This window comes from Dermacentor andersoni, chromosome 8 (genome assembly GCF_023375885.2).
Source record: "Dermacentor andersoni chromosome 8, qqDerAnde1_hic_scaffold, whole genome shotgun sequence".
Classification (NCBI taxonomy): domain Eukaryota; kingdom Metazoa; phylum Arthropoda; class Arachnida; order Ixodida; family Ixodidae; genus Dermacentor; species Dermacentor andersoni.
This window is the reverse complement of record NC_092821.1, coordinates 142,067,714-142,091,905: the sequence shown is the minus strand read 5'-3', so window position 1 is coordinate 142,091,905 and position 24,192 is coordinate 142,067,714. Positions and strand designations below refer to the sequence as shown.

General features: G+C 44.7%; 1 protein-coding gene across 1 annotated transcript in view; it reads right to left on the bottom strand.

Moving 5' to 3' along the window:
• LOC126526056 (uncharacterized) overlaps positions 1–23,945 on the bottom strand; it is a 28,074-nt gene extending 4,129 nt beyond the window's left edge. Inside the window, exons 1-7 of the mRNA XM_050174054.3 lie at positions 23,924–23,945; positions 16,261–16,382; positions 13,719–13,792; positions 11,382–11,477; positions 8,654–8,701; positions 4,392–4,439; positions 939–1,138 (exon numbers count right to left, since the gene is read on the bottom strand). Of these exons, the coding sequence (XP_050030011.3) occupies positions 939–1,138; positions 4,392–4,439; positions 8,654–8,701; positions 11,382–11,477; positions 13,719–13,792; positions 16,261–16,372 (578 nt within the window). The 5' untranslated portion in view covers positions 16,373–16,382; positions 23,924–23,945. The remainder of the gene's footprint in view (positions 1–938; positions 1,139–4,391; positions 4,440–8,653; positions 8,702–11,381; positions 11,478–13,718; positions 13,793–16,260; positions 16,383–23,923) is intronic.
• Between the last annotated feature and the right edge of the window lie 247 nt (positions 23,946–24,192).

Genomic DNA, 24,192 nt, shown 5'->3' with positions numbered 1-24,192 from the left:
TTTCCTCCTCCTCTTCGTTCGCCTCCGCTCATCCAGTAAAACGCCCAGTCCGTTTGCGTTTGCCCGAAAACTGGACACGCTAAAATTCTCTATTGCGTTTAAAACTGTAAGCAGGCGTCCTCATTTATTGAGGGAAAATTACCTTGCAGAAATCATTTGCACCACGTGTTCGTTCAGAAGCTGCGACTCCCCTACAGTAGAATTGTTGGGAATTAGTCCCCACTTGCAGTTGTATTTCTGTGGGTGGAGTACACGCGCTAAGTGTTGTTATCCTTCATATTCGAACGGAAACGAATATTCGAAAACTTCGAATGGTGAATTCTCTCGAATGAAATATAAATCTAGAAGCAAAGGCTGTATTCAATTTGAATTCGAATTTTCGAATATTCGCATGCCTCCACTGTGTGTGATGGGCCTTCACTGGCTCACATGGGCCTAGCTACGGTGGGCTACGAGTGCTGCTTTACTGTATATTCGAGCAGAAACGAATATTCGGCAACAGTCATTAGTATATAGCAAATTTCGGCAATAGTATTTTTTTTTAAATCAGGAACGATCCTAATACAAAGGAATATATTCGCTTTATATTTGAAAGCTCGTATATCCGCAAAGCCTGTACTGTTTTGGACCTTCACTGGCCTACGTTGACTCAACTACGTTGGTCTGACTACGTTGGACTACGATCGATGGCGTTGTTCGTTTTAATCGAGGCCAAACAATTATTCGACAAACTGGAAGAGGGGAATACTCGAATTCCGTGCGAGACGATAAGCAAAGGCTTATAGACAATGCGTATTCGAAATTTCGAACATTAGCAAGCTCTAACGTTCGCGCTGGGCCCCCGTCGGCCCACCGCGCGAACTTGTTTGACATCGACAGTCTTTGCTACCGAGGCGTTTTCGCGAACGCGCAGATCCTGTCGTCATGGACGGATATACCTTCTCCTCCTTTTATCTCTGGACCCTTGCGTCATCGAGGCCTTAGTCTTGTCTTCACCTCCATGTTGACCATCATCACGTACTTTACCGCCGTCTCTATCGTCATCGTCATCGTCATCGTCATCGTCATCGTCGTCGCCAGCTTCCAACGGCATCCCGCCAAAGTCTCCCAGCATGCCCATGCGAACTTTCACGCAATGCTGCACGGGAGAAGGACGCACAATCAGTGTCAGTCACTCGTGGCAAACAACCATGAGAAGCCAATAGCCAACGAATATTTTTGTACTAATTGTAATTATGTAGATGTGATTATTCGTTACGTTTACGATAAGCTTTCTCTCTTTAATTATTTTTAATAGGAAGGAGAGAAATTAAGCGTAAGAAATTACCATCGTCTTAGATGGGCGCCGAACCCACAACCTCCGCGCGACGCGAGCAATGTCTTTTTCAATTGAACTACTATGCGCGCTTCATCCTCGTTCGCTCTTTGTAGACTATAATGCACACTGACTTCGATTACTGTCAAAGTTAACTCGGAAGCGATTGGGTTAAGATATTCGTCTCGGATATAAAGTTAGCTGCATGCGGGAACTGCTGTATTTGGAAGACTATGTTTAGATTGACATTAGTTTCACCTCGACGGCCGGGGCACCTTTAACACTAGTCGGCATGCAAATTAAATATGTCACATCAACATGAAAACTGACCACCCGATGTGTCGCCTTCTCTCTCTCTCTCTCTCTCTAGGCAAAGAAAAGCTCTTTTTTACGGTATAAACATGGAACGACGAGTCTTTCGCTACTAGGGGAGCTCGAATAGCAATTATTAGGACTGAATCGAATACGAATCGAATAGTGTCACAAGCGAATCTAATATCGAATACCTTTCGAATGGCTTTCGAATAATAAACAGGTGTTTTCGCGATTATTATAAAGCGATTTTCACATTCCAGCATTATTAATGTTGGCAAGTCTCAGTCGATAAATTGCACGTTATGAAGCCTCGCTTATTAAATGACCAAATCGAGCATTAGGAACAACTAAGTAGTTAGCTCTTATGCCCAGGACACTTCGGAGAGGTTGAATGGTCGCGATTTAGCCGGTCAAGTCTGTCTCGATGTACCCTGATCGACGTAACCTGCTCCATTCTGTAACTTCCTGCGTATTACGCCTAGCACGGCAGCGGAAGTTAAGTATATCGTATTTTTGCTTTACATTTATGCCTGATTGAGCTCAGTTGACAGCTCTGAAACATTTAAAAGCTATTAGAAAAACGTTCGTACTTACGAATAGTGACTATTGGATTCGACGACCGAATCGAATAGGAGGATATTCGAAGCTTAGAACGACAGAAAGCTGAGCTAGTTGGTAAGGATTCATTATGCAAAAAAGAGGTGAGGCGTGCAGACAAAGCACAAGAGTAGAGAAGTGGACAACACGGCGTTCGTGTTGTCCACTTCTCTACTCTTATGTCCTGTCTGCACGCGTCACCTCTTTTTTGCATAATGATATTCGATTCGTTATTGGAAAGTTTCGAGCATTCAGACAGACCATTTCTCTACTTACATAACAATCTCTTCTTCGACATCTAACCGTGGTACGTAAACAAACAAAAAAAGAAGATTGCTTTTAACGCTTCTAACGCACCGGTCGGTCGTAAGAACTGACTTCAAAAGCGATTACGTCGCTGAGTTGTCGGCTTCTTATTCGGCCTGGTTTCACTCGGTTTCTCCGAATTAAGCATTCAATCAGACAACATCTTACAAGCGGTGGAGCTGCTGCCCATGCAACACAAACGTCGCAAGACGCCAGAAAATTTGTTTGTTCTTTAATTAGGAGAAACCGAGCGAGCCTAATACGAAGGCGGCGATGAAGGGGAAAGGTGCCGATGAGGGACTATCACGAATGTATACACACGAAACACGGAATTACTAATCGTTTTGTCCTGTGTTAATGTTCTGCATTAAATACTATGTCTGGTTCGATCGCAATAGGTATAGTACTTCAAACACGTACCGGTTTGTTTGTCTTTTTCGAAATAAATACCATAAAGAAAGGAAAAATTTTCGGCTTCTCTATTATGCCCCTTAAATACGAAGGCAGGGCCCTCAATTAGCACCTTTAATGTGGTTGTAAGTGCCTGTCCTGTATTTCGAGAATTTTCCATACTTCTGGGTGGAGTGGGCATTTACATCCCTTATGAACACACCTCACTTACCCAGAGTCAATGTACTGCTTCGTAAAGTACGCTATAAAAAAACAGTTTACACTTTCTGGGGAGTATTCTTGTCCTACAACAATTAACGTAATCTATCTTGCGTTCATTTGCATTGTTTATCGCGGTGCGCCAGGTACGTCCAGATGAGGGACGGCATGCACGTTATTAGCGTCACATTACATTCTTGCCAGAAAAGTAGTGAGCTCAGATTTTTTTTTTTTTTTTTTGAGATAGGAAACGCAAGCAATTAAGAGAAATGACGATTATTGTTGAAACCGAGGGTGTGGAGTACCCAAGGGTACGACGGAGAGTATGAGAGCATCCGAGAGTATGCTGGAATGTATGGTTGTGTATGAAAGGAGGAGAGTATCAACGAGTATGATGCAAGTTATAAGAGTAGGAAAGTATGAGGGTATCACAGAGAGTATGTGAGAGTATGGCAGCACCTCGGCTTATGACAAATTGCATGAGAGTATATGAGAGTGTGTTAATATGATGGAGGATATAAGAGTACGAGAGGGTCCGAAAGTAAGAGAGTGTGAGAGTATGACGAAGAGTATGACAAAGAGTATGACAGAACCTTACAGCATAATGGAGAGTGTGAAGCATAAGAGTGTGGGAGAGTAGGAGAGTAGGAGACTATCTGAGAGCATGAAGGAGAGTGTGAGAGTAAATGAGAGTTTGAGAGCATGACGGAGAGTGTGGATAGAGAGTGTCACGGACGTATGGTGACAGAAAGGGTGCCTGTTGTGAGACAAGGGTACACTCCAAAGAGTGCGAAGCGTTTTTAGAGTGATACGCCAAACACGAAAACGGGTGTTAAACATGGTGTATGCAATTACTCCCACATAAATCAGTTGCTCACTCTGTCTTTTAGGGTGTAAACCTAGCCACGAAGTTTGAACAAGGTCTGTAACCTTTGTTTCTGCCCTGAGCCTTTGGCGAGTTCCTCGAAAATCGTCAAGGATATTTTAGTGAAAAATACTCTGCAGGCGACGCAGATATATATCGGTTTTTTTTTTTTTTAATAGGTCCTTACTTAACGTTTCAGCTGGTGGACCTGCCTTCGCCAGTATAGTGAATTTCTGACGTGCGTTACGTAAAGACATTTTCTAAAGTTCGTCATCCTTTTTTCTGCATTGTACACAGCATATACATACACACATCAGGTAATCTAACGCTTATAATTATAGCATGTGCCGCGCAGTTTTGCCAGGCGATGAACTAAGAGCTTACGTCATATCCACCATGAAACTTGATGGCCGCGTACTTGTTCCTCACGTCCTTGGATGCGACAGGGAAAATGAGAAAGTAAAAAAAAAGCGTTACTCAAGCTCGGCCAGCTGCCTTCTTGCCAGACAAACTCGCGTGCACTTAATGAACGCGCGAGCCCCTCGAAGGTGCTCGTTTTTTTTCCCGGCACATCATTCAGGCCCACGCCGATCACGGCCGACGTTTCTGAATCAACTCGCGAGGAGGTACTGCCAGTCTAGTTGACGTTACTGCTAGTTTTCAGCGATGAAGCAAGGGGGGGGGTGAGGGGGGGAGTCGGGGGGGGCAACCAAATAGACGAGACAACGCAGGGCGCTGGCTATCCGCAGTTGTTTATTGTTGGACTCCCCGATAGCATATACGAGCCTCAATTCACAGAGACAAAGGTGGGCACTCGAAAGGACATCTTCTTCGCCTCAAAGTTCTAACCGTACCTGACACGTAACTAAGAAATAAATCCAAGTTCCTGGTAAGCGTCAGCGTTGCTTCCGTTTCCGTTGGCACAGACGAGACCTTAATTATTTTTCCCTGGGCACGTGTAGTGTATGCTGCGAGCCATGCTCGATGTGGAACAAAAGAAAAGGTGCCCTTTCATAAGTCTTCCTTTGCATCGCTTATTATAAATTAATTAACTAAACTGAGGATTTAGCGCTGAAACCACGATGTGACTGCGACGTACGCCGTTTAGCGGGTAGGAGGGGGGGGGGGGGGGTCTACGGCTTAATTTTGGCCACATTGGGCTGTCTTAACTTGAACCTAACTCTCAGTACATCAGCGATTCGGCATTTTGATGGGAGCAGAATGCATTAGCGCCTTCCTGCATTCCACTCTCATCGAAATTGCGTCCGCAGGGGGGAGGCGATCGCACCGGCGACCTCGCGAGCTGAGAAGCCCAACGCCGCATCCACTGATGGGCTACCGTGACGGATCGATCGTAACCCTTTGTGATTACAGCTGATACATTCTACCGAAGCAAAACCTGCCAATGTGAACTGATAGCTGCAGCGCTCTGTACGGTCTTGTCAATTTGGTTGTCTCGTTTCTTCTACTGCAACAAGACGGAAATATTTGAATCGCCACTTGGCACGGTGCTTAAACCCTGCACAAGCGCAAACACTCGCAGCAGAAAATAAAAAAAATTAATGTGCAGCGTTCCAATGACGTGCGACCATAGGATTACCGTACGAGACACCGTTGTCAATCATCGTCTCTCTTTGCCCGAATTTTCACTTAGAAGAAAGGTACACTCAGAAGGCTGATACGGGTTCGATCAATCAATAAATCGGTGATCTTTACTTTGCAGGTAAAGAATACGTGGATAAATTTGCATAAGGAGGTCACATAGCACGTGGCTGCACGGGGACCAACTGCCAGCAAGTTGTATAAACAATAAACGTGGAATACACCAGCAGTACGCTTAGAAAACGTGTCAAGTCAAATAATTTTAGAAAATATTCAAGACAATCTTTATGAAACAAAACAGCGAGTACGTAATAATAATTCTAAGCACATACACCAGTCATTCGTTAGAATTCCTTTTTTTTTTTTCAAGATTACTACAAGGAAGACTCCTTAACGGCTAACAGGAGGCGATTCCAGAATGATAACGCACTAATGTAAGCGGCATGCCTTCCATAGTTGAAACTATACGATTGAAATTCATGTTAAAACCAGCGCGAAAATTTCACTTTTGGTATGACATGCCAACATCGTTAGGTTGCCCGTCTTAACACTGTTTAGGATAGCGGGTTTGTGAAATCTACACTGTTTAGCGGGAAATCGTTATGCGCACAGTCTAATGCCTCTCAAGGGCAATGCAGAGGATGGATAAATGTTTATGGATCCTCGACATTCCGAAGTACTTTAACTGTATGTAATATTAAAGAACAATAAATCTGTTTAAACTGATTAAGTATTCGCTCCACACACTATTTTAGACAACTTCATTGGAACAGGTTTCTCATTAGAAGCGGAAACGAGGGTCAAGGTTCCAGTTCCTCAATATCGTGCCGAAACACCACAGCTCTCACGTCATTGTGACGTCACAGATTTCAAGATACTTTTTCGTATACGGGCCATTGAGACCTCCCAGTGAATGTTCTGAAACCTTCATAAGTTCAGTCTTTGGGGCTCTTTTAGAAGGCAACGTATTCCATCTTTACCGATAATAAGTTAACTATACATAGTATGCACGTGACGTCACATCCGCTGCTGTCGTCTGCTTCCGCTACCTTCCGCCATCTTGGGGTACCTTATCAACAGGCGCGCGCATAGGCCTATAGGTCCCCCAAAATGGCGCTGCCGTAAACCGGAAGTCACGGAGTATCATTGAATGACGTACGTGCATACTATGTATAAGCCGGAGCCGATAACGTCAATATTGATGACGTCCTGGGGGAGCTGGTGCGGAATCACCGAATTGGGGTGGTTGCTTGGGCTAGTTGGTAATTCCTGATAAAAAAAAATTATGTACAGCGCGAAGGAGGAGGACTGCGAGAGCGCAGTGTATGTCGTCTCTCGCAGTTTTTGTCCTTCGCGCTGTACGTCATTTTTTTTAATCAGGAAACACCGAGTTCGTGTCACCAAACCGTCTTCCGTTCTCGCGCATTTTTGCACGCTTACTACTACCGGCGTCAAACGGCGTACGCTAGATCGCGATCGAGCCCGATCTGGATCACAATTTGAGACCGTGACTGGATTTCTTGCTCGGCTTGAGCAAAGGAGCCTATCGCGAGCGAGAATTAAGTTCAGTCCCGATCGGGCATGATCGCGATCGAAAGTGCGCGCCGCGTGAAACCTTCATGAGGCTCTGCTCACGGTAAAAGTGACATTTTTCTTTTTTGTATTTCAGAAGAGTAATTTTCTGACGCAGCTCGAATACCTTTTTTATGCACCTTTAACGATTAAAGGAGTACTGACTTCAAATTTTCACCATTAATTATCTTTTTTTTCTTCCGTTATATGAAGGTCCTACAGCTCTAAACCCTATAAAAGATAGTGACCATAAATAGCGCCATCAATTAATTAATATAGCTCCTTCTCTACAGCCATTGCTGGTGACCTTTCCCAAGAGGGTGCTGTGTCGCGTCGTCACAACACGGCATGCGGTCGCATGAGTGCAGCGTCTTGCGACCTTCTGACATTCGCTCCGGCGTTTTGACACCCGTGCATTGTTAAACAATTTGCACCCCTAGAGGCAAAAGAGTGGTGTAGATAGGTCTATAACTCACGCCCTTACACCCTTCTGGGGCGTAATTGTATGAGTTGTAGGCATTTCAGATCGTTGTCGTGAAAAGAACGCGATGATGATAGTGTCACCAAGTGTCTTTGATACTGAATTGATTGATTGATTGATTGATTGATTGATTGATTGATTGATTGATTGATTGATTGATTGATTGATTGATTGATTGATTGATTGATTGATTGATTGATTGATTGATTGATTGATTGATTGATTGATTGATTGATACTTCGCTGCGAGGACCTCTAGTGCATGGTGCCAAAAATGGAACTCCTATGTAGCCGCTTCTCCACCATACGCCGTGACTGGGCTGCATGTTCCGCGCAGGTGTGTGAGTTTATTTATGAAAATCTCATGTTTATTTTTTATTTTTTTGTGTGGGGGGGGGGGGCGTTCATGGGTGTAAACTATTTTGGATTATGCTTTCGTTCACTGCGAACACCGATGTAGCGGCATAGCGGACTACTAAGTGAGCCGGATTCAGTGTCGAAACGCCGCGATGACCGGCTCCCACGTGACCGCATACTGTGTCACGACTGACGACACTGTAGAAACACTACCAAAACTGGCTATAGAAAAGCTAATTCGTGAAGTTGTTTAGGACACTGGGACGCTTGGCTGTATTTGCTCTCGTCTTTAGGAGTACCGGACCTTCATTTAAAGGCAAATAGTTAAGGCTAGAAAATATCATGTCAGCACCCCTTTAACACGCAGAGGCTTCAAAGCACGAACAGACGTTACTGCCAGCGTCTGCCACAATGCTTGAAAAAAAATTAGGACGAGAGGTTGGGCTTTCGTATTTCTCTAGTAACGAGCATTATTTTTTCCCCGCAAAGTATTACAGAGACACTTTTGAAAGGGCAATTACGCAGTCTTTAGAATAATGTAGTGCTTTTTGTTATTGCCTCTTTAACACCAGCTCCGCGCGCGCAGACGGACGCAACGTCAAAAAAAAAAAAAAGATCTCGAAAAGGACACTTACGACTCTTCTGACCAGTGCCATTCTTGAACACTGTAGGTAAACCCTCAACTGCGAGAGAAAGCAAAGCGAACGAGTATCAGACGCCCTCTCGTGAGATTATTTGACATCCCCGGATAAATTCGTCTGCTTTGCCTGCCGCTATAATGATCCGCTCCCGAGCAAAGCCGGTCGAAATAAAAGATAATGTAGCGCTTCGACGAGTTGAAAACAAAAAGAAACGATGCGACAAACTTAAAGTTTACGCATAGCAGCACACTTATGAATCGGTATGCAAACCGTGACAGCGCGTGTCTCCGCCAACAACAACGAAAAATCAGTCGAGAATGCAGCAGAGGATGGCTCTGACACATCACACATACGCTTTCGTGTACTGATCATTTGTGTACATATATGGGCACGTATTTTTTATTAAAATAAATAATAGGAAAAGTTGGCGGCACCTTTATAGCGGCACCGGCTACTCTTTGTCACTTAGTAAAGGAAACAAATATGTGCATAAAGAAGAGCGAATGGTGTCACAAAATATGGCGTTCAGAAGAACATCAGATGTATAAAAAAAATGCCGTCCTACAGTACATGACCTACAATGCTTTGTGCATGGGTAGTTCAGTACACATACGCATATATAAGGTCAAACATTTTGAATGGCCAAAACCCAGAACACAAGCAATTACACTGCAAAGCTCAGAACACAATTATACATAGCACAAAAAAAACAGGATCACAACATAAGTCGATGTACTTATAATGTACGAAGTTGCCCAGCACTTAGCTTTGTTTTCGTCTTATTTGATCACAACTGCGTGCAACAGTGATCCGCCTAAACTCGTGCACAACTTTCTGTCTCAGTGAAGGGAAAGCGAGGCGAAGCTACGGACAGGGAGCGCGCGCACAAAGCAGGGGGCGCTCCCGGCTGAAGTCTCGTAAAACCCCTTAAACCTTGTAATGTAGCGACACTCTCCGCCTCTGGCTGCACTACTCCTCGTTTCTCCTCTCTTTCACGCTCCCTCCTCGACCGTGGCGCCGCCTACACTGCTCGAGCGTAGCAACGGCGCCAACATGCGCCCCTCGCCACTCCGTAGACGCTTCTCGAGCAAAAATGGCGCTGATGCACGGCGCGAGGGCCCACGTGATGCTATTAGGCCAATAGCGACGCGGCGTCGGCCTCGGCCAGAGCGCGCGAGGAGGAGGCGGTATTCTTCAATGCGTGGCACTACGAAGTTTAAGGGGCTTTAAAGTCGCGCATTGTAATCCACGTTTGTCTCAGCGGGGAAAGAGAAAATGCGAACATCATTTCCCGACAACTAAATGGTAACACCAATTGCGCCATTTAGTTTCTAAATCTGAACCGTTTCTTCCGCGTTGTTCTTCCGCACAATGGCAAATGCGGAACCGTCGCGCATGAAAGCTACGCTGATTCAGACTATTCGAAAGAAACAAAGAAGCGCTCTGAAACGCTGTTGGACTACTTGGCGCAGTAACACATGTACAGAAGCTCCGCCCCTCCAGCTTTCGCTCGATTGCCACAGAAAGTTGTCTTGTCCGCTAGTACAGTCTTAGCCTTTTTCTCATATATATATATACATATATACAAAAGAGAGATCTAGCGTGTCCACTATTCCGGTATACGCAGTGGCGTTTGCATGGTACCTGGTTACCGGACGCCGTTGGCGACATCATTTGCCGATTCAGCCAACCACAACGCCTTAATTATTGATATCATCAGCGGCAGCCTACTTTTATGTCCACTGCAGGACGAAGGCCTGTCCTAACCATCTCCATATATACCTGTCTTGCGCAAGCTGACTGAAACTTGCACCTGCAACTTTCCCAATTTCATCACCTCACCTAATTTCCTGCGCTTCCTCGATAGCGCTTCTCTTCTCTTGACGCCAACTCTGTAACTCTAATGGTCCACCGGTTATCTGCATCCCGCTTTACATGGCCTGCCCAGCTCCATTTCTTTATCTGTTAATGTTAACTAAAATATCTGGGACTAGGAATGCTTAGGAGCGAGGATCAACGGCGTATGTTTCAACAACCTTGGATTTGCAGATGACATTGTCCTGTTCAGTAGTAACACTGGGGATAAATTGCAACAAATGATTGAGGGCCATAACCGAGAAAGTGGATGAGTACTGTTGTTTAATATGCTGCAGACAAAAGTAATATTCAAGAGCCTGGTAAAGGAACAACTATTCATTATCGCCAGTCAGCATCTAGAGTCCATGAAGGAGTACGTTTACCTTGGACACTTACTCACAGGGGACCCTGATCATGAAAAGGAAATTTACAGAATAAAAATTGCTTGTAGTGCATACGGCAGGCATTACGAACTCCTGACTGGAAGCTTACCACTCTGGTTGAAAAGAAAAGCGCAAAATCATTGCATTCTACCGGTGCCAGTCTATGGGACAGAAACTTGGAGGTCATCAAGGAAGCTCGAGAGGAAAATGTTAGGCGTAACGTTAAGAGACAGGATGAGAGCGGTGCAGGTCAGAGAGCGAATAACCTTAATTACAGGCACACTTTATTGTTCCACGAGTGTTATTGAAAAAAAAAACTTTTAAAAAGGCAACCTGTACCCGATTATGACACCGCCAAATATTTACACCAACAGCGAAGTAGAATATACACTTGCTTATGCGCAAAAATAGTTTGCCTGGTCGAGTTCTCATTATCACTGGCGTGTCTTTCGCGCCACGAACAAATACGTATCGCTACTTACACTTGGTTCATCCTTGCAGTAGGACTGGTTGGTCCCCATGTCGAGGGACATGGCCAAACAGCCGTTTAGATCGTCGTGGAATGGAATCTGGGCCATCTGTTGGAGAGGTCGCAAGTGCCAGGGCCCATCACAAAAAAAATATATTTTAGCCATCGTAAAAAAAAAAAGAAAGAAGGAAAAATTCGATGCCTTTGTTTTCTTCACGCTGCTCCAGAGCCATACTTATTATATTCGCGTAGCCATCAGACGCTATCCATGCTAGGTGTGACGTTGTTATACAGCGCCATGAATGGATAGAGAGCGCTGAATGGCGCGATAAACGCTGTAGTTTACCATGATACTCTTTACATGCGGGCGATATTAAGACTTGTACGTAACAAAACACAATCAATTACAAGTAATTATTTACTAGTAATCAATTACGCTCTTTAGTAAATGTGGCAATTTAACGAATAATTTGTTTACTCGGTAACGCACGCTGTAATTGAATTACTTTTTTGCAGCAACCAATTACATGTAACCAGCTGCATTTTTTGGCAAAACAAGCCATAATTGGCGATGAATGAAGACTTCGGCCTCGACCCGCTAGAACCTTAAAAGAGTCAATAAAGTTTTCCATTCCATGCAGCTTCGAGCTCTTAAATTTGGCGGCAACAATAGTGAGCCCACATGGATGTAAATATTTACGTGAGTTACCTGCGTGTTACCTCCTTCCTACAATCGGCGTCCTCTCTCTCTCTCTCTCCTTTCTGTCACTTCCTATTCTCCCTTCCCCAGCGTGGGGTAGCCAACCGGACTCTTGACTGGTTAATATACCTTCCTTCCTTATATCCCTCTCTCTCTCTCTCTCTGCTTCTGCTGCTGCAACTGTGCCTCGATCTCCCTAACAAGGCAGGCTTGCGCATTTGCAAACTTCTCTTGGAAGTACACCACCGCCGAACTTTTTTCCTATAATCAATTTCCCTCTCCTTCTCTCGCCCCTGGAAGCGCGCGTTCCACTCATGGGCGGCAAGAGCTGCTGCTCAATTCTTATTCGCTTAGTGCAGTTTTCGGCCTTTCAACGCAAATGCTTTCATCTGTTCTATATAGGCGTGTACACGTGACTCGCATACACCTGTGTTTTGCGATTGTAAGACACGGGCAGTATCATCAGCGCGGAATGATATGCAGCTTTATGGTAAGTGACAACACAAATTTAGCCAATATTCGAAGGAACGTGAACGTTCGCTGACTGTCCGTTACAGTTAATCATGTAAATCTCTGAGTGGCTAGCGAGTGAGGGGCGCCGGTCCACCAGATGTTGGCCAACAATATGGAACGGCGCTTCGACGACCCTTTAGTTATTGTTACTTCGGACGTTGATGACTGGGAATCAACTTGTGAACAATTTTCAGTTTTTCTTTTTTTTTTTCATTGGCCTTATCGCGGTAGCGCCTTCTGCTGGCCCCAGCAGCAACGAAGCGCAGAAGACCCAGACCTGAGCATCGCGGCATCGAATAACAGCAATCTTGTGTGTAACGCGTTCGTAAAGCAATGAGAGGAGCTAACTGGCACACGTCCATGATTACGCTGCGCTGTTTTTTTTTTTTTTTTACACTAGCAAAAAAAAAATAGAAAATAGGCATAAAAGGATGCAGACGGACGTCTGCACCGTCTGAGTCCATCTGAATGTGTTCGTACATCACGATTAGCGCGGCCCTTTCCTTCAGGGCGAGCATTTAACAGTTTTCAGAGTCGCTGCACATGTCTTCTCCCGAAAACGAAGGAGGATCGCGGAAGAACCTTTTGAGGAGCAATTCTTATTGAAGATAAACAACTTGTGAAGGGTTGCAGATGATGCAATTTGTGTGCTTTAATTTTAAAAGTTTATAAGGAACAAAAAAATTAAATCGAGACAGTGAACAAAACAAACAAAAGAACAGTAATATTTTAGCCGGCCGCAAAAGAAGTTTTATATGGCATCCCTGATCGTGCGGCCCCAGTATGGATATTCTGAAAGGTTACAGCACAGTAACGTTCAGACAGGGGAAGAAGGCGCTCCAGCGCACTCCTCCGCAAAGAGCTGACAAGCGGATAGGACAGTAAAAATGTTAGTTTAGGCTTCAAAACCTTTTTTTTTTTTCGGTCTCGTTTGCTTACTCGAAGCGAAAAGTTCGCATATTACAATGGTCGACGTCACCCATGGCCTCCGTGATCAGGTGACGCGCGACGTACACACTTCCCGATCCCGGAGGCCCTGTGATGGTTGCCCAGCACGTCGCGTACCCCATTAGGGATACTCGCTCATCGCGTGACTTCGAAAGCTTTGACTTCATCGGTGGGTTACGGCACACTTACGACGGCGGCCAAGTCCTTCTGCAATTGGTTTGTCCAATGCTTCTTGATGCCGCACTTCTTGAATACTTTGAGTACTGTCACATGCAAAATGAGAAATAAACGAAGATGATGAAATCCGAAACCGGTGTCCCAATGTCAGAACTTAGCCATTTGTCCCTTTCATGGGACAATAAATGGTGTCCCACACGTAAATTACAAATCTCCATAACGAAATTACGATGCCGCATCCCACCATTAAGTATTTACCTATACGGATCTGGTCTGGCACCGTCCCCTCTATGTCCAACCTGCCTTGAACCCGAAAACATTGATCACTTTCTAGTAGCATGCCGTCGATTTAGAAATCAGAGGAAGAAACTAGAGTGTTCATTCCGAAAATTGGGTATTTCTTTAACTACTCAAAATATCCACTCCTTCGGGGCTTCTTCATTGGGCTTTAGCGGCAAGAACATCTGCGTGGCCATTTGCGACTGGCACAAAAAGGCCACCATGTTAAATCTCGAAATCAATGCTTGGATAAATCATTAAGTCCCTGATTGTGCCTTCGAAATTATTCTAATACTACTTAAAAAACAAGGATACGAAATTTGCAGTTTATACATAATTACAAAAAAACATTTCTATATCTTCCACGTAAATCTGTTTTTAATTACCATGAACGTTATACTTCATCCTGATTTAATTTTATGTTTCAGTTTTTCTCTCTCCCTTTCCCTATAACTTTTAACCTTTAACCGTCTGCTTCTTGGCCAATCTCCCGTAGCGCCACAATTTAGGAACAAGCAAGCAAGTAAACCATCAGCGTAGGAGATAATTGAGCAAGCCTCGAAATATCGAACGCCTAAATTACGAAATCTTAGATGGTGCAACTGCAGGTATCCCTCCGAACCGCGTTACTGCAGCGAACAGGCCTCACAAAACGTTTATTTAGCAACTTTCTTCCAATATTTTTTTCTGCCTCCTCACTCATTCGCTCATTTATTAATGACTCCTCACGTGTCATCATCATCATCAGCCTGTTTGTGTCCAATGCATCACGAAGGCCTCTCCCTGCGATCTCTAATTACCCCTGTCCTGTGCCGAACGATCCCAACTAGCACCCCGCGAATTTTCTAATCACATCGCTCCACCTTGTCTTCTGCCGTCCTCGAGTGCGTTTCCCTTCTCTTGGTACCCATTCTGTAACCCTAATGGTCCAACGGTTATCTAACCGGCGCATTACGTGACCTGCCCAGCTTCATTTTTTTCTCTCAATCTCAATTAGAATATCGGCTATACCCGTTTGCTCTTTGATCCAAACCGCTCTCTTTCTGTCTCTTAAAGTTATGCCTAGCAATTTTCGTTCCATCGCTCTGTGCGCGGTCCTTAACCTGTTCTCAAGCTTCTTTGCCTCTCGTGTACCTACATATTTATTTACTTACTCTCTCACTAACACGCTCTCGCTTATGCTCACTCACTCACTCGCTTATGCTCACTCACTCACTCGCTTACTTGCTCACTCACGTACACACTAACACTGCTGAGCCTTGTGGTTATAGCTCTGCGTTTACCCTTTCCTGGACCTATTATTCTCCTCCTGCAACGATACTTCTGCGGCGTATTCGGGTGCTCTTTTCATGGCGAACTGACAACGCTTTGTTACAAAGCTGGTGAGAAATACCAACTAAGAGCACTTCTGCAAGAATCAAACGGCTCCAGTGATGTTAAAGGGACGCTAAAGGGCAAAATGATTTCTTCTGCATCAATAAATTAGCGTTCTACAAAACGAAAAACACCATTTTTACAACGATAAGGCGTTTGGTAAGCCAGAAAAAGCGCAAGAACGAAATACGGGTGGCGACGCCTACTTATGTTGCCGCACCTGGGGGCTGTGACGTCTTGGATTTTGATGGCATCGTCTAGGGCCTACTAATTGTATATAGCGGTACAGATTGACTACATTGTGTTCTAAAGCAACCAAATGTTAAACATGGCAAGTTTCGGGAACCTTTATTCAGCCAACGCGGCCCAAATGCGAAAACATAATTTGGAATCCCTGACCTCACCCTGACGTATCGGCGCTTGGGTTTCGGCGCGAAATTCAAATACTGATACTTCGACCTTCATTTTCTCATCTAATTATCAAAGTTTTTTTTTTAACAAATGCCTGCAGGGTTCTCAAACAATGCTTCATTAGTTTAAACGGATTTATTGTTTCGCTTTAGTGTCCCTTTAACGAAGCCACGTTATCGCTATAACCCTACCAGGGTGTTGTCGTAATACATACAGCTTTAAAGCTGCGTTTTTTTTTTTTTTTTTACGATCTTCATAACGCCAGCAGAGCGCTCTCAAGCGGTCACTACAACGTGCCGCTACGTTTCTACTCACTGTAACAGGAAACATTGGTTGCGCTTTCTAGACAGTCACATGTAAGAAGACAGGAAAGGCGCTAATTCGGTTTGTCTTCTTACATGTGATTGTCTAGAAAGCGCAACCAATGTTTCCTATTACAATGATCCAACTTGCCCAACAACGCATCCTGCTAAACTTCATTTCTACTCACGTTTCCTGCACTCGGGCGTCCGGAGTTGCTGCCCCATCTTCCCCTCGAACGTGCATTCGCATAGCACCACCAGGCAAACCAGAACCAGGAGTGCAACCACCGGTCTGGCCATGTCGGGCGTGCTGCGTTGAAAGCAGTGCGCAATTAGATGCGAATCATTATCTGTTGAATACCGGGCACTTCGCTGTAGGTGGGTTCCTGTCTCGCATCGTTTATGGCTTCTTCGGTAAAATAAAAGAAACGGAAAGCAAGTGTCCGACGATAGATCGAACCTCGATTTCCGGGAACAGCAGCCTTATTCTCTAATCGTTAGACCACAATCTTCTTTTTAACAATGCGTCAGTACTAGGAGTGGAAGAGTGGGAAAAATTGTGTACCGGGTGCTTTTAATGCGTAAGCATTCTTTGGCGAGCTCCCCGGCCCTGCCACGCGAAAAGTGCACTGCCTTGTATCTGCCCAACAATGCATAATTTGCAATGTTACGACATATAATCGTTGTGATAAAGTAAATGTAGATGAATGGTAGCTTTTAACTGATGAGGAATAACTTAAAGCAAAAACAAAATAATATAAGAACAGAATACACATAGAGGCCCATAGAGATACACAGGGCTCCTTAGAAAATGCATAGGGAAGGTTATAGTACGGGTGAGCCAAGTGAAATTTGGGGATGGGCCAACTTGAAATTTGGAGGTGGTGTCGTGGTGCTAGGTTACGTCTCGAACCCGGCTCCATATGGTAGCAGGGCGGGGGCTTCAGGTTGAAGAAGTCAGATGTTCGGAAGTTGGCAAAACGATGACCAACCGGTTTACTGGCACTTGAACAAAAGTTATTTACATCGCTGAATAGGAAAAACAGAAAAAAAAGTGAAGTGTTTAGCACCCAGCGTCTGGAAGAATCTCGTATCCATGGCCCAGAGCCGCTTGTTTTCTCTCCGCACCGTCATTACAACATCCTTGTTCCAACCCTCCCTCCTGGCGGTAGCCTATCACACACCGGTCAGAACCAATCAAGAAGCACAAACAACACTGTTGCCGACGGAATATCGGACCAGCGGCCCCACCAAGTTCCAGCGGATGCAAAGGCGGAGAGAGGGTCTGGCCGTGGGAATGGGAGAGGAGATCTATTATTCCCTAAAGCCCCTTAAACTTCGTAAAGTAGTACCACGCTCTGAAGAATGGCGCCTCCTCCTCGCGCGCTCTGGCCGAGGCCGCCGCCGCGTCGCTATTGGCCTGATAGCATCACGTGGGCCCTCACGCCGTGCATCAGCGCCATTTTTGCTCGAGAAGCGTCTACGGAGTGGCGAGCAGCGCATGTTGGCGCCGTTGCTACGCTCGAACAGTGTAGGTGGCGCCACGCTCGAGGAGGGGGCGTGAAAGAGAGGAGAAACGAGAAGGAGTGAAGGCGGAGGATGAGAGTGTCGCTATTTTACGAAGGTTAAGGGGCTTTATTACTCCCAAGTGGTCTTGTCCGCTGCATGGCAGGCACCAGATCGGGGCGGCTTTCTTCCAGGAAACATCCGTCAGCCCTTCGCGCCGTCCCCACCTCCCCTGGAGCGGCAACTCTTTCTCCCCTTTGTGTCACTTCTTCTCTGACGATGGGAGCTCGTTACGGGAAAATCAGCAGCGTCCAGCATCGCGTGGGGACTGTCTTCCGACTATCTGCTTCCCAACGTGGCTCTCGCATTCTATCCTTGCGCGTGACAAACAGCGTGTCGTCTACTGCAGTCATAACAGTGGGCCAACTTAAATTTGGGGCTGGTTCAATTTGCAATTTACAAGTGGGACAACTTGAAATTTGTGGGTGGTTCAACTTGAAATTTCGGGACCGACGACCGTAAGGTTACGTCCCAGCTTGCCAAGTATGGCTCGGCCCGGTGGGGTACCGAAGAGTTTGACAAACTGGGAAATCTCTTGGGCTTCAACTATTTCTTCGAACGTGTTGTGAATTCCCAAATTGAGGAGGTCTTTAGTGTGCGTTCGGACTGGAAGGCCGAGGGCAAGCTTGATGAATTTAAATTTCAGGTGGGCAAGCTTGAAATCTGGGGGTGGGCCAAGTTAAATTTGGGGGCGGGCCAACTAAAATCAGGGGGCGGGACAACTTGTAATTCGGGTGTGGGCCAACCTGACATTTTGGTGTAACCCCGTGTCCATTTGAACGCTGCTGAGCACCTTCGAGTTTTGAACATTTCGCCGGCAAGCGAGCGCATTGAGACGCTTGGCGCGTTTCCATCGGGCCTTACCGACCGACGCGCAGTCAGAACGCAGCCGAGAGCTTGCGTGGACAAGGAACGCGCGCATAATGCAGGCTTGCGTGAGTTACAGCGAGGGTGACGTGGCGTCGCGGCAACGCACACTCTCCCCTCACGCGTCGCCTCACGCGTTACTGCGGCAGCTGCCGTTCTCTTTCGACCGCTCTGCTACGTTTAGGCACGCTCGAGCCCGGGGCGTTCCAGCTCAATTGACGCGATCGCTTTCGAGTGGCCAGATGCGGTGAGAACATCTGACGATTGCCTATATACGAAAGCCTAAGCATTGTTTGCCGCCGGTAAGGCAACTTGTAGGCGCGCATAAGCTGGGAAAAAAACAAGTAAGCAAAATATCAAGACAAAGGGGGGCCAAATCAAACAATGCTTGCGCTTTCGAAGGCAATTCTCAGAATTTCTGCAGCTTTTTTTAGAAGGTCCAAAATTTTGCCAAAATTGCCTGTGGCAGATTGCACAATTCTAACCCTTGATCAAAATTACACGATGAGGTGGCCATTTGTTCTATGATAAGTATATAACCGAGTATATATGTATATACTATCCTATTCTGATTGTTATATATTTAATTGTGTTGTGCTAAGCTTGTACATGGCAGCAATATAAGCGCCACTTGGCATATGCTGACATTATATATATATATATATATATATATATATATATATATATATATATATATATATAGAGAGAGAGAGAGAGAGAGAGAGACATGCGAGCAGAAAGGGAACCGAGGGGCCCGATTTTATTAATCATAACATGAGAGGTGGTGGCGCTGGCTAACACTCCCTGCCAAGCGGACAAATTACGCTTACGCAGGACGTGCAAAAGCAAAGCCACATTAATTAAAGCGCACCACAGGGTCTAGGCTACACTACGGTAGCAGTCGACCGTCAAATCAACACTTCTGTGCCCGCCGCGTTAGCTTTGCGGCAATGACATTGCTAGAGATCGCGCATTTGTTCCCGACAGCGGCAGCCGCATTTCGACGGAAATAAAAAAAAAACTCTCATGCACTTATATTTAGAGACACGTTAAAGAACGCCATGGTGTCAAAATTAATCCGGAAACCTTCACTACGGTGTGCCTCCTAATTAGATCGTGGTTTTGACACGTACGGCCCCATGATGCAATTCAAGTTTTATACTTCTGCCAAGATGCGATGCGCCATGCGAGGTAACGACAATGCTCAACCCTCTCAGAGGTTACGAAATATGGCGCACTACAACGCCTCAAGCAAACACCTCTCCCTGTGTGTTCTGTGCACTACGCAGACAAACGGCCGTGGCGCAGGCAAGGTAACGTTTAACATAAACTCACCGCTCTCGTGTTAGACTAAGCGTTGATGAAATTAAGCTTTAGCGCCGTCCACATCACCGCTAATTATCGCCAATCGAAGCAACCAGCACAGAAAGCTTCGCTTACATCGATTACCACAGTGCGTGGGATCTGCATAATTTTTTTTCTTCTTTTTTGGGGGCTTGTACGCGACCACGTCGCAACGATTTGAAGACTACGAGGCAACGTTGCAGCACACGCTGTAATGCGAGAACCTGCGGATGAACATAGATCATGGCCTCCGAGATTTACCCCCGCACGCGTTTCTGCGCCACGGTGTATCTCGGAGGCCATGCATAGATCGGCTTGGTTCTCGTCGCGGCCGCCAGGGGAGCGAGCAGAGCATTCAGTTTGAGTCGTGTTTAAAAAAAAAGAGCATTTCGGCAGTTGTGTTGTAAGACGGAGGTTGGATCCCACCATTGGCCACGCATTCCTTTATAGCAAGATATAGCCAGACTTGTATACACACTTTCGGGGTATCTAACAGAAAGCTGGAGACGTGCATCGCGAGCGCATCACAGGGAGCACTAAATCGCAAAAGAGACACGATCGAGATGTAGAAAGGATGCTTGGAAAAACGGGGGTATTCCAGGTCGCCCGGGAGGTACTCGCGCGTAGCCGTCGAGACATCGCAATCTAAGTATTCTGGGATCGCTAACCGTCCCGAATTCGGCAAGACAAATCCTGACTCTTTAGTAAATGTCCCGAGTGGATTCAGACTTGACCCCCTTGGGGTGGTCAAATGTCCCGTAGTTGGATTGCGCAACATTTTGACGAGACACACAGAAGATAAACACACACCACAGAGCACTCCAGCCTCTGATATGCTATACCAACACGCCCATGTCTTCAACCTTGGCAAATGTCCCGACTTGTTTTTTTCTTTTTTCGCACTGGAAAGCAATATATATAGGAGATTTCCTGTTCTTAATGGTGGACAACTCTTTTGCATGTTCTTCTTTTTTTTTCTTGTAATGTGGCGTTGTCATAAACATTGAGGCAGTGTCGTTCTTGAATGATTCTAGTTCTGTTGTAGGCCCTAATGATTAACAGTACCTCTATTGGTAGACTGTAAAAAAATTTACAGCCTTAAGTGTGAATGAGGGTGTAAATGTGTCTATAACTCACACTCTGAGGCCCTTTTTCGAGGGTAAGAGTGTAAGTTATAGACATATTTACACCCTTATTCACGTTTAAGAGCGTAAATTATTTTACAATGTACTGGTAGCGGTGATAGGCAGTTATACTACATTTTTCTTGTTGTAAACCTTGACATGCAGTAGGAGTAAAAAAAAAATTTAAACTTCGTTGCACGTACATGCAGAGAGTGCAGGTTCCTGGTACTGACAAGGTCGATCGTGTAAGCTTGTACTTCGGCTTTATTTTGAATTGAACAAGCAAGTGGCGCTCTCAAACATCGAAATAAATTGAATTCACTTGTGGGCCATGCATTTATGCGAAATTTGAACGAAAATCAGCCAGCTGCTTGCCTGGAAGAGCCATGTAAACAGCTGACGTACTCTTGCTTTTTTGCAACACTCCGTGCATCTTAACTATAAAATGTTCCTCTTTAGTGTCCCTTTAATACAAAACAACGAAGAGAACAGCTTGTACTTATTCTTTTTTTACTCTGCATTTGTTTTATTTCCTCATGTGAGCTTTGTTTGAATACATATGCTCTCCATGCGTGGATATTGAGACTGCTTTTATTATGTGCTAAGCAAACGCATATAAAACACTCGCAATATGTCTACGATGTCCCCAGACGGTGCCTCGTCAAAAAATCTGGTCTGATGCTTACTTACTACAAAGCGACAAAATGTAAGAGCATGCGACACATACCCAGTTAGGAAAATAAATGTCATCAGAGATAATGAAACGACGCAGTCGGTTACGCGTGTTTATCCGTTGGGAGGCAATTTTCGAGCAATCGAAAGAGTGAATATGTCCTGGTGATGAAAGTTTCAGGGTCGAACAACAGTATGCAGCTTAAGTGTCATGCTTAGGGTAGGGACAAATTATTTTTTGTTTCACCCGAACTATATGAAGGCTTAATTCACTGGGTTACTTTTTCGCTCGGTACGTAAACCATAAAATAGAAGTGCGAACATAAACACTTGCAAAGCACTTTCCCATGCTAGTTAAGTGACATCTGCAATACGTACTACTCTTACTTCATCTGAGATAACGAAAACATGGATTTTTCAATATTACAGCAGCGTGTGATCTTGCCTGTTTTTACATGTTAAAAGTAATTACATGTGAATCGCAATACTGGTCTTATAAACAACCTCTGGACTGGTTTGAATAAAAGTTGTTGAATTTGAGTTCTAGTGACTGTAGGAAGCAGAACGTTTATTTAGGCCCTGAAGATTTTTACAAAAGTTGCCGGAAATTATTGTGTTAAAAAAATACAAGCCGAAAGTTTACAAACGCGAAACTCCGTAGCACAAGCAGATATTGCAGTTCTGGACACTTCATCTGTTAAAGTGGACGAATTTCATATATTAACTCACAGCTCATGTGAATTGGTTGCAACGTTTACAAGGGTATCACAAAAGTCCTAACCACATATCAGTGATGTGTTTGAGAGCCATATGTGTAACACATCAATTTTGTCCGCTTAAATGTACTATTAGATGCGGTTTACAGAATTGTGATATGGCTTTTTTATTATTGCTGATTTAAGGAGTTGTAAACTTGATAACTTTCTTTTCTAAAACTTTTACAATTTTTCAACATTTTTTTATTGAAGAAGTGCCGGCCCAAATCAGAAATTCGCTTCCAACAGTCACTAGATTTGAACGTTTTCTGTTAATTGCAACAAACCTCATCAAATGTGGAGCAGCAGTTCCCGAGAAAACGGATTTTTCCTTTCCCCTGTATTGCCTGAGCTAAAGGTTCATTTCAACACTGAAAATATGAACGTCTACGACATGGAAGGATGAAGTACAAACTACCAACACTTTATTACTGTCAGTGAACGCGTTTTTTACATGGCGATAGGAATGAAATGTAAGAAGTAATGAAATATTTTAGGGGGTGCAAATATTTGAAACTTTCTATTAACGAATCGAATAGTGTCCTGTTCGATTCGATCGAACAGGACACTATTCAGGCAAAATATTCGTAAATGCGAATATTTTTCGAAAATATTTCGAACATTTCAAACAGTCAATTGCGCCCAATTAAACATAAACTTGGAGCAAGAGTACGGTAAATTTCCGCCACCACAGGCATACTATTGACATAAAACATGAGAACTTGCGTAGTACGGCGGGCTACGTCACTTAGGTAACCATACTTCACGGGCTATGCAGCGATCATCCGCAATCTCCGAAGAATCCTGTGTATCTGTAGAAAAAAAGATTGCTTGTTTGCTCCTAATGCTCCATTTGTGATTTTAATAAACAACGCTTCGTAATTAATGTACTATGTAACGACAGAGACTTGCTAATTTTTGCTAAATTTACGTGCGATAAAGGCTGTTCATTATTAGAAAACTATTCGAAAAGTATTGAATATTCGATGTATATTCGATTCGAGTCGCTTCTGGCACTAATAGATTCGTTTCCAATTTGGTCTGGAATATTCGCGCACCCCTAAAGTGTAGCATTGAAATATAAGAATATAAGGAATAAAGAGTTGGTAGTTTGCACTTCGCGGTTTCTTGTCGTGGCCGTTCATATTTTTGGTGTTAAAACTCCGCGCGACGTAATCGTAAATTTGAGGCTCCATAGCGCAATAATGGGTCAGCGGCTATCCTGCAAAGCAGTGCAAACGACACACAAAAAAAAAATCCTGTCCGTGCTACTTTTTCAAAGCGAAACGTTTAACTAGACCCAAACAGACGCTGTCAAAATCTGGGACGTCATCGAGAGCTGCTGGTCATGGTGGCCATGGCGAACTGAGACCACTGGTGGTATGGGAGCGCCCATTAGATCGGTAATTACAAAAGCGTGACTTACAGCTTGAATTAATTGCTTGAATTACAGCTTGAATTATAGCTTGAACCAAAGATTGAATTAATTACAGCTTAAGTGTGAATATTCCTTTAGGGTGCACCTAGAAGGCTGTTCTTCGCACTGAGAGTTGTACCCGAATTTCCATCCGCTGAACACTGTGCAACGCTACCGTGCCACATCGACTGCAGTGTAGAGCTAGGACAATAAATACGCAACTTACGCCAGCTGAACCCAGGAGAGATAAAGCAAAGGGACTCGAGCTAACTACCCTTCCACGCGCTGTCTCTCCTATTCGCCCGTAAAGCTGTAGTCTGGCTTTGTTCTTGCACGACTTTCCGGCAGGCTCGCTCAAAAGAATACTGCAGTCTT